The 16776-nt window shown below is 27.8% G+C and overlaps 3 protein-coding genes across 4 annotated transcripts in view; 2 read left to right on the forward strand and 1 right to left on the reverse strand.

Moving 5' to 3' along the window:
- LOC122498979 (transcription factor SOX-13) overlaps window positions 1-5783 on the forward strand; it is an 87949-nt gene extending 82166 nt beyond the window's left edge. For both annotated transcript variants that reach the window (XM_043606997.1, XM_043606996.1), the window contains exons 6-9: window positions 1587-1802; window positions 1931-1978; window positions 2243-2395; window positions 4430-5783. In XM_043606997.1, coding sequence (XP_043462932.1) covers window positions 1587-1802; window positions 1931-1978; window positions 2243-2395; window positions 4430-4905 — 893 coding nt within the window. In that variant the 3' untranslated portion in view covers window positions 4906-5783. The remainder of the gene's footprint in view (window positions 1-1586; window positions 1803-1930; window positions 1979-2242; window positions 2396-4429) is intronic.
- Window positions 5784-10157: 4374 nt separating this feature from the next.
- LOC122498980 (DNA-directed RNA polymerase III subunit RPC3) lies at window positions 10158-15737 on the reverse strand. The gene is made up of 8 exons (XM_043606998.1): window positions 15300-15737; window positions 15020-15141; window positions 14728-14858; window positions 14328-14574; window positions 13954-14168; window positions 13639-13792; window positions 13053-13413; window positions 10158-10479 (listed from the first exon to the last, which is right to left on the reverse strand). The coding sequence occupies exons 1-8, from the start codon at window positions 15453-15455 to the stop codon at window positions 10318-10320; spliced, it is 1548 nt and encodes a 515-aa protein (XP_043462933.1). The 5' UTR covers window positions 15456-15737; the 3' UTR covers window positions 10158-10317.
- A 486-nt stretch (window positions 15738-16223) lies between these two features.
- The window catches only part of LOC122499038 (N-alpha-acetyltransferase 15, NatA auxiliary subunit), a 71687-nt gene continuing 71134 nt past the window's right edge, over window positions 16224-16776 (forward strand). Inside the window, exon 1 of the mRNA XM_043607084.1 lies at window positions 16224-16574. Within this exon, the coding sequence (XP_043463019.1) occupies window positions 16518-16574 (57 nt within the window). The 5' untranslated portion in view covers window positions 16224-16517. The remainder of the gene's footprint in view (window positions 16575-16776) is intronic.

Below are 16776 nucleotides of genomic sequence, written 5' to 3' on the forward strand. Positions count from 1 at the left end.
AGATAATAATTAAATATTAAAAACATTAATAGCGTTAATTTTAAGAGATAATTGAATTTTAAAAAAGTTTCAAATTGAAATCTTTGAAAATCTTATTTTTTCATACTTTTGATACAATTCTTGGGAATTAATTTTTTTGTAAAAGTTTAATTGATGTTTTTAAATTATTCGAAGTTTTTATTTTATTTAATTTAATTTAATTTAATTTAATCTAATAATTTCCGATTAATCGAGTTTTTGTAAAATTGAATTCAAAACAAATGGATTTGAAAATTTTTAAAGAACTTTCTAAGGAAATTATTAAAAATGTATAATTGATTTAAAGATGAATTTCAGTTAAAAATTGTATAAAATAATAATTGAATTGAAATTATGAAAATAATTGAATTTTTTTGAAATTATTGAACGTTTTAATTTTCTAATGTACATTTAATTGAAGAATTTCCGAATAATAAAAATTTCGTAAAATTGAATTGTAAACAAAGGGGTTTTGAAAATTCTCAAAGAACTTTTCCAAAAATTATTAAAAATATTAAAAATTAATTTTAATTAAAAATTCTAGAGAGTAATGATTGAATTGAAATGTTGAAAATAATATTGAAAAAGTTACAGTAACAATATTCTTATAATATAAAATAACAATGATTTTATTACTCGGTCATCTTTAATTTATTATAAAACATGAAGATATATATTTTTTCATGTTGTAGAACAATTTTTTATATGTTTTTGAATTTTAAAAAGGTTTCAATTTAAATGTTTTGACAAATTTGAATTTCTACAGAAAAATAATAATTAAATATTTATTTAAAAAACCAGTTATTGATGTTTTCGGTCCGTCATATTTAATTTTTGGTCTGCAAAGTCCGTATTTTTAAATATTTTCACTATAGTTCGAGCCCTGGGGTAATATTTGACATTATCGACTGACAAAGTAGAAGCTTTCCTGACAGTGAAGAAAGAACAGCCAAAAAAGTTTATTCGTAAAAGACAAGTCTGCGTTTTAAGAAATCCAGCTTCGCAGAAATATCATAACAGTCTTGTAGTGATTGCGCAATCTTGGACTGGGTTATGGTTAATCTTCCGATATCAATGATATTGTAACAGTTTCTCACTGACCCAGATCTTCTGCAAACATTCAGAATTATCCAAAACTCCCTTATGCCTTAGACAAACAAACTCAGACATGTGGACTTTTGCATCGTCTGTCATAACTTCGATGAATGATTTATTGACAACAAAGCGGAGCGTATTTTCCTTACCATTTTTCGAAACTGTTGCAGATGGAATATTCATAACATCTAATTCTCAAAATTCAAAATTTCAATTTCTTCTTGCAATAAAAACGCAGTTGTGAAGAAAGACTTCATTCGTTTTCATTCGTTCGATTTTTTATCGGACTTTATATTCGTATTTCGTGCCATAAAGAAAATCTAGTTTAGTTATTTTAAGTTGCAAATTTAAATACAATAGACAGTTACTGACTGTACAGTAAATTAAAAATTCGTGGAAAAAAATCGCTCCTTAGATTCTGATTTAATATTTTTTGATTGAAAGATGTCTAAAGAAATATTTGGTTTTTGCAGTAGGTAAAGTAATGGTGAAAGAAGAGTCGGTGAATTCGGCGGCACAAGCTGCAGCTGTTATAGCAGAAAAACACTTCGCGATGCATGGACTCTATGGACTCCCGCCGACTTCGGGCGCGATGCCACCGTCACCTCAAACTCAACGACCCGTCAAACTTTCGTCAAATCGGGACGAGCCTCCTCCCGATGATGTGGACTTTCTTACATCTCCTCACAGTAAGTTAAATAAAACTATTTTGTCCTCTAAAATTCTTCTTCCACCTTTATTATACGAAATAAACACCTCAATATCTTCGAAAGCAATTCTAAAGAAATCAATTTAATTAAAAAATAATTATTTTCAGTGTGGAGGGAACAAGGCTACAAGGTTCCAGAAGACATAACAGAAAAAGGTAAAATTAATTAATATTCCAAGTAATTTAACAATATTTCAATTTAAATTTTCATCACTTCACGGAAAAAAGTTTTTATCTGGAACAGTGATAAGTTAATAGCGAAAGTTTTAACTGAAAGAACTAAAAATTTCGCTAAAATAGTGAAATTTATATCCATTCCAAGTAAAATTTCTTTTCCGCGTTCTTCTTTTAAATTGTTAACTGATTTTTTGGTTTATTGAAACTATAAATTAATTTCGACCGTTTTGTTTATTTCTTCAGCCAAAATGGTGAGGCAACAGAAGAGGGAAGGGGAAAACAAGCCACATATCAAGCGACCAATGAACGCTTTTATGGTGTGGGCAAAAGACGAACGAAGGAAGATCCTTAAAGCATGTCCTGACATGCACAATTCGAACATATCCAAAATTCTCGGTAAGTATTTGTTTACAATGAAAAAAACATTAAAAATTTAAAATATAGAAGATACTGCTTTTTGTACCTCAAAAATTTTAATTAAAATTTTGAAACAAATTTCATTTCTTTCTATTAATTTTCTTCGGCGACGGTTCATTGAATTAATGCAACTGCGAAAAATGAATAATGATAATTTCCACCTTTGGAATATGAAATAAAATTTATTGCAATTTGGCACAGAATTTTATTTAACGATTTGTCATAAAGCTTTGTTTCACGTCAAACAGTTTTGTAAATTACTGTTTTTCTGGGTAAAAATCAAAATCTAAATTGTTTCGAATCTAGGTTTTCTTTATTTATAGATACTATTTATTCGTTATGTTAATTAATTGTATAATTATTACTTAATAATCGAAAAACATTAAACTTTTAGAATTTATAAGAAAATTCTGAATTTTGGTGTCTTTTTTGTTCGCCTTAAATTTTTGTTTACTTAAATATTTCAAAATTAATTAAATTTTAAAAGAATTGCTTTTATAATTTACATATAAATAGATGACCTTCAAAAGGTTTCAATTTGAAATTTTTGTAAAATTTCAATTTTGAGAAATTTTAAAGAACTTAGATTTTTGAAAAATTTGATTAATTCAAATTCTTCTGAGAGTAGTTAAATTTTCCAAAATATATTAAATTAATAAATTATTACAAATAATGGATCTATTGAAAAATCTTAGTTTAAAACTCTAAAAAGAATTGAATTTTGAAAAAGTTACAAATGATTGCAGAAATTCAATTATTTTCAAAAGTAATAAAATTCTACAGAAAAATTCAATTATTTTGAAAAATATCTAAAAATTCTCGTCAAAATTTCAATTACCTTTATAAATAATAATCTTCTTTAAAATTCAATTATTTTCAAAAATTTTATTAAAAATCTTGGCATAATTTAAATTATTTCCAAAAAATTTCCTCAATTCAATGATTTTCAATATCTACTATTTTAATAAAATTTTCCAAAAGAATTCAATTGTTTAAAAAAAATTTTAATATATTAAAACTCCGCGATTTAACTCATCGCGGAATTTCAATGATTTTTAAAATAATTTTTATCGAATTATTTATTTATTATTTATTATTTATTTATTTATTTATTTATTTATTATTTATTTATTTATTTATTTATTTTTTTTTATTTTTATCGAATTTAAAATTCGTCAAAAGAATTCAATTTTGAGAAACATTCAATTATTGAATGAATTATTTATTTTTGTATTTAAATATTCGAATTTTTGTAGAATTTAAAAAAAATTGATTTTAAAATGAATTTTAGTTAAAATTTTAAATAATAATTGAATGTTGAAAGCATTATAGCGTGAATTTTTAAAAATAATTGAATTTTGAAAAGATTTTGGATTAAAATTATTAAAAAATTGAATTTTTTATATACTTTTAACTAACAATTCAGTAAAATTAAGTTGTTTGAAAAAGTTTCAATAAATATTTTTTTGAAATTATTTGAATTTTTTATTTTCTAATATATATTTGATTGAAAAATTTTCGAATAATCGAAATTTCGTAAAATTGAATTGTAAAAATTGATCAGTCCGAGTCGAAGATTTGGAATGATCGATTTCTTCTTCTTTGTAATAATATTCTTACAAGTCTTTGAATTTTAAGGTTTTATTTTGAAATTTTTGAAAAACTTAATTCCTGTGGAAAAATAATAGTGATTAAATATTGATTTAAAAAAGAAGTTATTAATGTTTTTAAATAATTTTATAATTAAAGAAATTCGTAAATAAATGTAATAGAATATTTTTTGGAGTATATCTAATAATGTTTAGAGTGAATCAGAATATTTCTTAGAATCAGGAAAAAGTTAGGGAAAAACAAAATTAATTTTTTGTGGTAACCCTGTTCATGATTCGAATTGTTTAAAATCAACAGATTGACAAATATTAACAATTATTTATTTTTCAAATAAATTTTTGTGTACATTGTGGTTTTTTGAATTTTATCCTCAATTGTTAATGTAACTGTATTTTTTTTCAGGAGCACGATGGAAAGCAATGTCCAACTCGGAGAAGCAGCCCTACTACGAGGAGCAGTCGCGACTGTCCAAGTTGCACATGGAAAAGCACCCGGACTACAGGTACAGGCCGCGCCCCAAGCGGACGTGCATCGTCGACGGGAAGAAGATGCGAATCTCCGAGTACAAGTCGCTGATGCGACAGCGTCGCCAGGAGATGCGCCAACTGTGGTGCCGCGACGGCGGTCCCGAGATGGGCTTCCTGTCGCCAGTGAGCTCGGACCTGAGCACGCACCACTCGGGCGCTGGGCCCTCGGCGAGGCCCTCGGTGTCGCCGCCACCCTCGATGCTCAACGGCGCCGGCCCCAGCTCCGACCACCCCTCGTTCTACTACCCCCAGGACAGTCTGTCGCCCTCGGACGTCATGAACTTCTCCCCCGACAACTCGGGCTCGATGGGCGGCTATGACGCGAGTCCCCGGCACCCGGACGAGGATTGAACCATGGCTCCGGGTCCGCCGAACATTTGGCAACCCGGAGCTTCGAGACTCAGCCACGAAATGTTCTGGTAACCAGGACGCACGCCATTTCGACCAGGTCATAACGTTCCAGCTCCCCGCCGAGCCGCGCCGCGCCGGGAGTCGCACCAGTCGCAGCAGTCGCAGAATCGACGAGACTTGAAACTTGGTTGTGATATTAAAAAAGAAAGGTCTGTCTCTGTGCCATCGCGCCCCAGTTTTCTGCTCTCATAGTCTAAAGAATCCCCCTAGGAGACATTGAACGATTTCCGAGTGCAATCGGACTCACACTCTTTTAAGTAGATAAAAAAGCAAACTTTTAATTACATAAGACTCGAAAAGTCTTGTTCCTATTATAAAACCTTCCTAGTGGTTATTCTGCGAGTAACTTGAATAACCATTCAAGCCTCGCACCTGTAGGTCGGAGCAAAACCTCGGGACAACGCTTTTAACCGGTTTCAACTTGCTCGCCTACATTTACTTATTGCCGACCTGTACTTTTTTCCGTTTCCGCTCTCAGGAAACGGGAATCATCGGAATCGGCGCAAATGATTCCATATGCGTTTCGAGTTGTGCAAACTCCGCAGAAAACAGATGAAAAGAAAACACCTTGTACTTATAGTATTTTCAATCATTTATTTATTGAACCTGACAAAATGCTGAAAGAGATTGTTCTGAATGAAAATCAGGTCCAACGAATTTAATCTTGTCTCGAGATTTTTCAACGAAATTACCATTTGAAAAATTCTTTAGTTTTACCGGAAAAATTTTCGAAAGGGCATAGGGGAAAGAAAAATCAATAAACTCATTTTTTTCGGAAACTACTTAACCGATTTAAATGAAATTTAAATATGCCACAAATATAGATAACACAATTTAAAAATTAAATTTTCAACATTTTTTTCAAAAAAAAAAATTAAGACAAAAAATTAATTTTGAAATTTTTAAAAAACTGTTCAAAATTTTTTTTTAAAGATACACCTCCGATTTTTCTTATAAAAAATACCTTAGAATGTCCGCTCTAATATATATTTTCCGGATTTTTAAATAATGTAGATTTTTCAAAAAACGACTTTTTTAAAAAAAACTCATTTTTTTCAAAATTTTTTCAAAAAAATTAATTTTAAAATTTTCAAAAAAATGTTTTTGATTTTTGTTTTAAAGGTACACATCCAATTTTTGTTTTTAAAAATTTCCTAGACTTTCCTCTTCAATATATATTTTTGCATACTTAACTCCTCTATGCCCTTTGAATAAATTTCTAAAATTCAATATTTTTTTAACCTTTTCGAATCAAGTTTCACACAAAACTCGATTCAAGTATTGGACCTGATTTGAAGTGTGAGATATGACAAAAAATATATAAATATAAAAAAAGAAAAGAAGAAATGCGTGACAATTTTTAGGAAAACTTGTTACTATTGTAAAATTACGAGAATTAGTGTTATTTATTAATGGATAATAGGCTAACAATCAAATTATATTATAAAAAACGTTGTATTGTTTTTATCTCGGACAGGATCGTGTTACGTTTTTCTATTCTTTTTTTTATATCGAACGAGTTCGTGCGAGAGGAAGTGAAAAGCCGAGCGAACGCCTAAGAGACAAATTTATTAGAAAGAGAAGAGATATCCTCGATCCATTTATTATTATATTTAGCATAATTACTATTATTATTATTATTATTATTATTATTATTATTATTATTACTACTATAATCAACATGCCATTATTATTTTTAAATTTTTTCTACCGATTACTTGAGTTTCAAATAATCAAATCCTTAGAAGATTTTTTATATTATTAAAATTTGTTATTTATTACATGACTTTAATGAAGTTTAATCAAAATAAAAAGAAATTAGTAGAGTTAAGACTATAAGAAGAGAAAAAAAGGACGTGAATGTCGTTGAATTAAAGAAAAAAGGGGTGAGGGGGGTAAAAATGGAATCAAAGTTGTAAAGAATTATTTGGGTAAAAAAAATATTTCCTCGACATTTATCGTCCTTTGGAACACGAGGATATCAAGAACTTGATGTGATAATACTTATGTGCCAAATAGCGTTTTCGCGGGCAGGAGGTCCATTATTTTAAAAGAGTCCTCCGTGTTCCGAGTCGCCTCGTTGGCTCGACGTGAAACTTCAATCTTTCAAGTGTTTGAATATTTCTCAAAAGCAATTTTGATATTATTTATTTTTTTAAAAAAGAAAAAAGCGTCGTAGAAATAATTATTGTTTGAAAAATATTTTTAAAAAATTGTTTAAATCAATATGTTGATATAAAATATCGAAATATTGATTTTATTTTTTAGTTTATCTAGGGAAACAAATTTACGAAATCTTAAATTTAAAAAAATATTTCTATTTTTTTAGTCTTTTTTTAGTTTCTTTAACAAAAATGAATATTTTAAGAAAATAATTTTTAGTTTGTACAAAAGTTTTTTTTTAGTTTCTTTCTCTAGTGAAATGTCGTTATGTTTTTGACGAAGTTTTTTCAAGTTTTATTAAATATATTTCTAATTTCTTCAGTCTTTTTCAGTTCTTTTAACAAAAAATCTTTATTTTAACTTTTTTTCTAACCACGTGTTTTGTTGTAAAAAAAATGTATTTATATTATAGATAAGGGCAAAGAATTTTTATATTTTGGAAAAATTTTATTAAAAATCTATAATAAATTGTAAACATTGTAAATTTAGTTATAATTTTCGAAAATACGCTATCGAAACGTTATTTAGGGGAAATTTTTGTTAAATATTTACATTACACTATTTTTGTTAACTTAATATTGAAAAGTGAGTTTTGTTTTTGTATAATTTTTCCGAAAAATAGTAAATATTAGTAATTTTTTGTTTTTAAATTAAAAATTGTAATTCTTTTCAATTTGCCAATAAAGAGTGAAGTAAATTTTCTTTTTACAAAAAAGAATGGGAATTCTGAGGAATATTCAAGCGCATTGAAATCAATATTGCGTCTCGACCGTTTTTCTTTATACTGTTCAAATTTTTTTTTGTTTGTTAATTTATGATGAGTGCAATGACGAATACAAGGTACCTAAATATAATTTAACAAAGAGAGCCAGTATCCTCGGTTATAGCCCCGATATGCTGCCCCCTTGAATTCTTCCCCGCCCCCACTCTAAATTATCTCTTCCCCCTTGCCGCAAAAAGAACTTTTAATTATTATATGTATAATGAAGAGAGAAAAAAAGTGGGTGAAACCATTTTTTTTCCCGGTGGCATCGCAGTCGCTTCTTCGCGCGCTGGACTAGGAGAATAGCTTAAATATGTTGATAATAATTTATTTAATGTATATATAAATGAATTTGTACAAGGCAGCGAGTGTCATATTTTCAGCGACGGCCGATGCCACGTGTCAATATTAAACATTATTAATGTACAGTGTAACTATATTAATTGTGATGTACCTATACGTAGCTCTATCGCCTCTATGTGTATAATTAATTAACGGGCAGAATGCGATTCAATTAGCCATTAAACTATCACTCGCCTAATTGTTATTATTGTCATACTATTGTAATTCATTATTCATATTAGTCCGATTTATCAGCACACATATTATTTTGTTTTCTATTTTTCAAATAGGCGATTTTTCATTATTTTTTATTTTTATTCATCCAATTTACGGTAGAAGGCGTGAGAAATCGGAATGTCAGTGAGAAAAAGAGAGAGAGAGAGAGAGAAATTACATTGCGCGCGTCTGAATGTGTAAATGTGTTTGTAAGAGAGAACAAGAGAGTGAGAGCCAATTGCGCCAAATTTGTGCCAGTTTAAGAGGAAAAAAAAGTCGAACATTGATACTCAAATTTTCTTTATATTCTTTGCCATTCAAATGAAATTTTCTTCAAAGCCTATTGGCTCCTATAGTCTTCCGCTATTTTTCAGTCTGGTGATGGGATATCGATAAAAAACATTTCAATGATCCATAAATCTCGATATTGCGATTGGAAATTTAGAATCTAAATAAATTTCAATTATTTCAGAAATTTGAAAAAATGGTCGAAGAATAAAAATCTTTTGATATCCCATCACTATTCCAGCCAGTTGTCACTTCCAAAGACCTGCACTCTTCGAAAGGGTATTATTACTTTTATCGCTACTTATCGATACTACTTCGTACTCCGAAACAAAAGCGGGTACGTCGAAAGTCTCTTAATTCAATTCTTTCAAGTGCCATATCGAGTTTTACATTAAAAATCATTTATATCGACACAACGATAGTTCAAAAATTCGTAACTAATCGAAAAGCTTCTTTTCTTCCGAAAAAAAGAAAAAAAACAATTTTAATTTTTTTCCAAATTCGAATACATGAAAAAATATTTTTCTTCTTTCGTTTTGTGACAACACTTTTGAAGTGACTTTCGACGCTTACCTGAGCGAATGCAAAATGTAAGAATAGCGAATTGTAAAAATTAAAATTGAATACAATTTACTAATACTATAATATACACTATGTAATGATAAAAAAAAGAAAAAGACGCGCGCGTCAAACTAACATTCAATCTCAATATTCCAAGCATTCACTTCGTTTATATGTACGTTGTTGTTAATGATAAAGAAAAAAAAATATATAATAAATAATTAAAAAAAAGAAAAGTAATGCTTTACCGAAAAAAACTTCAAACTTAGTTAATAGGTGTACGACGTTATTTCTATTTAGAAGTTTGAGTGAATGCGAAGAACGTTTGTCGAAAAAAATACTGTAAATATTTTAAATTGAGTAAATGGAAAAAAAACAAAAAAAAAACGGAAATAGCGAGAATGAATCTCACGGATGTTGTTCGCATTATCAAGGCCACCAACTAGCTTTATGAAATTCAAAATCAAAAAAAAAATTAAAGCAAATTATTACCAATCTTAGAAAGGTATTTTTTATTTTCGGGGGGAGGAAAATTAGTAAAGTTTAAATTTTTGCAAAATTTCGTCAAAATAAATAATTGTCGTAGAAAAAATTATTTCTAAAAGAAAAAAAAAATTGGAAACGTGCCATTAGCATTGATAATGCGGACATCAACCGTACGTATTTGAAACTAAGCTCAACAATTGTTTCAAGCGTTTCAAGTGACCGTTATCTTGCTTTCAATCGCGTTAGTGTATATTGACTCGTTTACGCAAAATGAAAGAAAAAAATTATTCTACGGTCCTAGATGTGACTTCTCCTCTCCCTTCCAAGGATAGTGACATGAAATGCACTATATCACACATAGAGAACAGCACTATTATAAACATAGATATATCATTATATTTATTATAATAATTTAAAAGCTAGGTACTCTTTGTTGTTTGTATTTTACAAGCGTACTCATTATTATTACATATAAATAAATACCTATATAAATGAAAACATTGTTTCTTCATTTCATCAATCCATCCACATATTCACTTTGTCGTTTCTTTTTTCTTCTTTTCATTGTAACGCAAATATGTTGTCAATAAAAAGAGAGTGTCGTCAATTTGCAATTCACTGACACCCAATTGTTTCACTTGATTTGTCACTTTTTCCAATTGCGTTTTCTCCGGCAGGGTCATCATACTCTCCATCTAGTAAACACATTTTTCATTATTTATATACTTCTCTTCAAAATTCTTCATCTTTATTATTTGTGTATTTTTTTAATAGAAAAATAATATTAAAAGATAATTTTAAACATTTCTTTTTTTCAAAAACGAATTACAAAAATCTAAGCAAGTAAAAAGTGACCAAAACGAACGAGATTATTACAAAAATTGACAAATAGCTGTTTTGAATAAAAAATTCTATATTAATGATCGTTGTATTCCGATAATCTGTTCACCGTTTTAAATTAGATTCTATAGTAATTAAGATATTAAAAAAATTCAAATTTAAACCTTTTGACATTCAATAACTTATAATAATTTAAATTTCTATAAAATTTTTCAAAAAAAAAAAAAATTAAATTATTTACAAAACTTTTAATAAAATCCTTCGCAAGATTTCATTTTTCACATCATTTCAATTATTTAAAAAAATGTAATAAAATTCGTTGTAAGAATTCAATTATTGTCATAAATAATAAAATTTTTCCTAGGATTTCAATTATTTTTAATACAATTTTAAATGAATTCCACGAAAAATGTAATTATTTACAAACATTTTTTGCAAGACTTCAATTACATTTCACAAATAATGAAATTCTTCGCTGAAATTAAAACATTTTCAAAATATACTATTTTAATAAAATTTCTTAAAATAATTCAATTATTTAAAAAAAATTTAATAAAATTCGTTCTAAGAATTCAATTATTTTCATAAATAATAAAATTCTTCTCAAGATTTCAATTATTTTTATTGTTATTATTATTATTTATTATTATTTTTATTATTTTTTAAAATTATTTTTATTCGAAAAATGTAGTTAATTTAAAAAATTTTCATAAAATTCTTCAAAAGAAATAAATAAACAATTATCAAATATTTTTAATTTTTTATCTGAAATTCATTTTTAAAACAATTTTTATTAGAAAATTCTACGAGAATTCAATTATTTAAATACAAAAATGAAAAAATTATTGAATAAATGAATGTTTCTCAAAATTGAATTCTCATAAAGAATTTTATCAACAAATTTTTAAATAATCGAATTTTTTAGACGAATTTTAATCAAATTTTCAAGAAGAATTATATTTTTCGAGGAATTCGGTTAAAATTGTATTAAAAATAATTGAAATTCTATGATGACTTTTATTATTCATGAAAATAATTGAATCTTTGTAAAAAAATTTATTAATTATGAAAATAATTGAATTCATTAGAAAAATTTAATTATTTATGAAAATATTTTAATCTTGCGAAGAATTTTCTTATTTATGAAAATAATTGAATTCTTGTGGAGGATTTTACAATTCATAAAAATAATTTAACTGTTTCGAAGAATTTTATCTGAATTTTTGGAAATAATTGAATTTTTTGAAGGAATCTTATTAAAAACTAGCTGTCGTACCCGTCTTCGACGGGTTTTAATTTCTACCAATACATTTAACAGTGTTTCTACCAATCTGGAAAATCACGAAATAGCCGGGATTTTAATTTGACCGCAAAAAAATAATAATTAGTTACCATTAGCTATTTCAGTAGGAAAATATTACTTATTTAATAGTCTCCACCCTTTAGTAAAAAATTCGAAATTATTAAAAATTATCAAAAATTCGAAAACCCGAATTTCTTAAAATTCAAAATTTTTTCTTCTCATTTACTTCATTTAGCTTTATTATTTTTGGGCTCTTCAAAAATACTTTACTTATTTAATAGTCTCCACGCTTAGGTAAAAAATTTAAAATTATTAAAAATTATCAAAAATTCGAAAAACCGAATTTCTTAAAATTCAACATTTTTTCTTCTCATTTACTGCATTTAGCTTGCTTCTCTGACTGATTTTTGAGAAAAAAGTTGATCTAAAAAAACGAAAAAAATTTCAAAATGCGTCTTTTATTAAAATTTTATTGTAGAAATTGGTTCTATTTATCTGAAAAAGTTAGCTAAGGATAGTTTTGCGTTCATTTTACAAAAAATTTGCATTTTTTTGATTTTTCGAATTTTTTGGAAAAATGTCATAAATTTTAAGTTACGTTAATACCTAATAGACTGCCAAGTTTCACTTGAATTGGTTAAACAAAACAAAGTTTTGCATACAGACAGACAGACAGACAGAATTTTTTTTTTTACATTTTTCGAATTCTAATGTCTCAAAACGAAAAAATATATAAAAATTTTCAAGCTTGGAACAATGTACAGACAGAAGTCTGATTTTATTAATATAGATTCTTAAAAATCATCGAGTTTAATTAATATTTTTAAAAATAATTGTATTCTTTCGAGAAATTTTATTAAAATTGTATTGAAAATAATATTATTTATGGGAATAATGAAATTCTTGCGAAAAATTTTATTAAAATTTTTGGATAATAATAAACAAGAATATTTAATATTATGTACTTAATAAGTGAATTATTTAAATTTAAATCTATAATCATTCAAAAATTGATGTTTATTCTTGAAAATATAAAATTTTTTAATTTACAAAATAATGGGGATTTTTTTAAGAAAGAAAATATATTTTTGTGATTATGAAAAAGAGGAAAAGATGTCTACAAACCTCTTCCAATTGTTCCTGTGTAGCCCCCTTCTCTTTGAATGTGGCGGTGAGTGTCTGAATTTTCAAATGCTTATCAATCATTCTTTTATTGGTGGAAGTTTCGTATTCTCGCCTTTGAATGGTATTGTGGAGGGCATGAAAGCAATGCTCAATCGCCATTCGCACCACTTGATCCAAATCAATGTGAAAGAGAAAAAACGTTTTCATCGGTGCTGCTGAAACTCCCGGCTTTCTAACCTCCTGCAATTGAATGTAATTTTCTTGCAATAAAGTGTACGTAATGTGCTTTGTTTCCTTTGCCGGTGTCATTGCCATTTGTTGTATTTTCTCCTGCTCTATGAACTTTTGCGCTCGTATCAATCTAAATTGTAGAAAATTTTGACAAATTATTTTTTTTACACATTGTGAAGAACTAATAGCTAAAAATAGTATTTCTTCATATCTCGATTCAATTCTCCTGTATAATTAGTTTCAAGTTACTAAACATTACTAAATCTTTGTTTGTAAAATATTTTAATTTTCAGTATAAAAATGTTAAAAATGATGAAAATTTGTTTCATTCTATTCCAAAAAAGTATTTTTTTACCTAAACACTCGAGCCGCTTTTGATCCGAATCTTTCCATTACAATATTTTCTATTGTCGCCCATGCCAATTGATTGATCGCTTCTTTCATGTTTATGCTAAATTGTCCTCCACTCGAGTCACCAACTTTTCTTATAAACTGACAGGAATCTTCCTCTGAAAATTCAGTTTCAAAGAAGAAAAATTTCTATGGAATTAATTTCAAAATTTCGATATTTCATTCATATAAATGAATATTTCAAAATTTAAATAGAATTAAAAGATAATAAGAAAATTACTGCCTAACGATCTAAAAATGATAAATAAAAATATTTCACCTATAAGATGCAAATATTGATCTAAATATTGAATAAGTCCAGGACCCGGACTTTCAAGTTTCTTTATGACATCTCGCAATTCGGTGAATGGAATTGGATTCGATGTATCGGCCCAGGAAGCTGTACGTAAATACATTTGATACAACATTCTTCGCATTAATTCACCAGCATTGGCATCGATTCGTTTCGTTATTGCCGAAATAAGAAGCTGATCCCTGAAAAATAATTAATTTTGAAAAGGATCTTCTAAAATTGAAACTAATTCTTTTTGCCACATTAAGAAAAAATAAGATCTCTAGGAAATAAAATCAAATTCGGGAAGATAATAAAAATAATGAATAACAGCAGGATTTGAAAAATATTTGATTAATTACCGAAGATCTTGTGCGAATCGATCGTAATTCACACGCCAGTAAATTTTAGCGTCACCTGGATCACCATTGGCACCCTTCGCCATTAGAGTCAAACTTTTTAGATCTAGGTTGGGAAGACTAAAGTCCTGTCTTTCTGTTGGTCCTTCGTCGCTGCACTTCTCCGAGCAAACACTTCGCATTAAAAACTGATTTTGCACGAGGAGTTCGAATTTCTCCTTCAGAACTGGCAGCGAATATTGTCTCTCGGCTGAAAAAAAATAGATGACAGAGAATAAAAACTACTGAATTCTGATTGAAGTAAAATTTAAGTAAAACTTGAGAATTTTCAAAATAACAATTTAGAAAATTGTCAGTATTTAAGTTGTTAACTTGTGTTCAATTATTAAACTATAATACTCACGACGATTACACAGTTGCCTCTTGTATATTTTTATTATAACATTCGAAGCCGTTTCATATCCATGTTTTAGAATTTCTTCGAACAACATTTCAGACTCATCTCCACAATTGTCTTTTACAAAGAACATAAATCTGTACAAAGAATTAAATTAACTTTACAAAATTAAATCAACGTAACAAAACTAAATTAACTATAAAAAATTAAACCAACGTAATATTTAAATTAACAGAAAATAATTAAAATTTCATAAAACAACTAAAAAATTCAAATTTTAAAAAGAAACTCTGCTTACCTGGAGTATCTTAAAATTAAAATAATTTTCTCCACATCAATGGTGTACATAAGAATTCCTTTACTATTTTGTTGATAAGAAACGAATCCAAGTTTAATTAAAACGCATAATGCCTCTTGAATCTGCAATTTAATTGTTTATAATAAAAAATTGTGAAATTCGTCTTAAATTTTAAATTATATTTTACATTTTTTTAAAAATGTATGTAATTTATAGTCTACATACTTCATTTATTTTAACGAAAATATACCAAGCAACAAATTAAAATAATTTTTCTCACCTTTGATAATTGTAATTTAGTGGTACTGCGAATTGAATTCAAAGATTTTTCACCATTTTTAAATAAGTCCATTGCCACATTTTGAACAATTGAACCAAAGTGTTCAAGTAACAATGCACCGCATAATTTTCCACAAACGGGAGATCGTAATTCCATCTTTTTTTGTTGAAGAAAAATAATTTTTCTCTTTAATTATATTCACCGATATTTATAAAATTTTACTTCCTAACCTAAAAACTAGTAGTATTTAAAATCTGCACCATCTGCATATTATTAAATGACAAACTACAATCAAATTATTTATAATTTTATAAAACTAGTCTAAAGTAAAATATAATTTCCACATTTAATGAAATAATAAATAAATATTAAAATTAATATGTGAAATTATAATGCAGAGTGGCAGAGTATAAACAAAGCAAAAAACGTGTTTTTGTCCGTTCTGCGTTTGCGCGGAGAAAATCGATACTCTTCGATACTTATCGAACATTTAAAATTTTGTGATTAAATTATTATGTTTATTAATAATATATTAATTACTAACTTACATTTACTAATTTAGATTTAATAAATTTAATTGTTATAATTATTTTTAATATTCTTTATCAATTTGCAGTGTTTTCTTCTGTTTTTGTAAACATTTTAATCAAATTAAACATAGAAAATAAATACAATTTACATTTACTTTAAAAGTTTTTATTAATTATGTAAATTATGTTAATAGTTAATAAAATTTCAATTTTGATATTCAAAAACCCCGCGTTGAGAAAGCAATAAAAATCACATTGCTCTAGGAACATTCCGGTCGACTTAGCAATGACCAATGAAAATCGTGCAACCCGCTTCGTGATTGGTCGTTGACAATTTACTTTAACCTTAACTCTCGTTTCATGAGAACTCACAATCGGCCAAGCATTTGCGCTTTCCCTCCCATCGCGTTTCGCATCATCTCTCGTTTGGAATTATTAGAAAATATTTTCAAAAATCCGAGGAACTGAAAATTCATTTCGCATTGTAAAGAAACTCGCGTTAATTTATTGATAAATTCACGTGATTCGCGCCGGTCGCCGTGAAATCAGCACTTCCGCCGGAACAACATTGTCGCGAATGATCACGTGATCGGTGATCGAGTTCGTCGTTTGTGGCCACGAGGTTTTTGTGGTGAAAATTGTGTGAACTGGGTGAAAAAAAGCCCTCTATTTTTGTAGTCATACAAAAATGCCTTCCAGCTATCCCCTGCCACCTAAAGAGAATGCATTGTTTAAGCGAATTTTGGTGAGTAACAAACCCCTGTGAAAATACTCGTTGTTTTGGACCCCACTCCCCCGGCTCTAATAGCAAAGTCGACAATCTAATGATAAAAGCACACAGGAAAAAATGTTTAAAAAAATTCAATGGCAAGCGAATTCTGTGCTTAGTTTCATTATCAATCTAACCTTATTTCGTTTTTATTGACAAGACAATTTTATCCTAACCA

The sequence above is a fragment of the Leptopilina heterotoma genome, unplaced genomic scaffold (genome assembly GCF_015476425.1).
Source record: "Leptopilina heterotoma isolate Lh14 unplaced genomic scaffold, ASM1547642v1 Lhet_163, whole genome shotgun sequence".
NCBI classification, from domain to species: Eukaryota; Metazoa; Arthropoda; class Insecta; order Hymenoptera; family Figitidae; genus Leptopilina; species Leptopilina heterotoma.

Coding starts and splice junctions, on each gene's coding strand:
- LOC122498980 (XM_043606998.1), bottom strand. CDS start 15,455: ATGGAATTACGATCTCCCGTTTGTGGAAAATTATGCGGTGCATTGTTA. Junction 15,142..15,299: donor CTAAATTACAATTATCAAAG/GTGAGAAAAATT, acceptor ATTAAATTGCAG/ATTCAAGAGGCATTATGCGT. Junction 13,414..13,638: donor AAAGCGGCTCGAGTGTTTAG/GTAAAAAAATAC, acceptor TCTACAATTTAG/ATTGATACGAGCGCAAAAGT.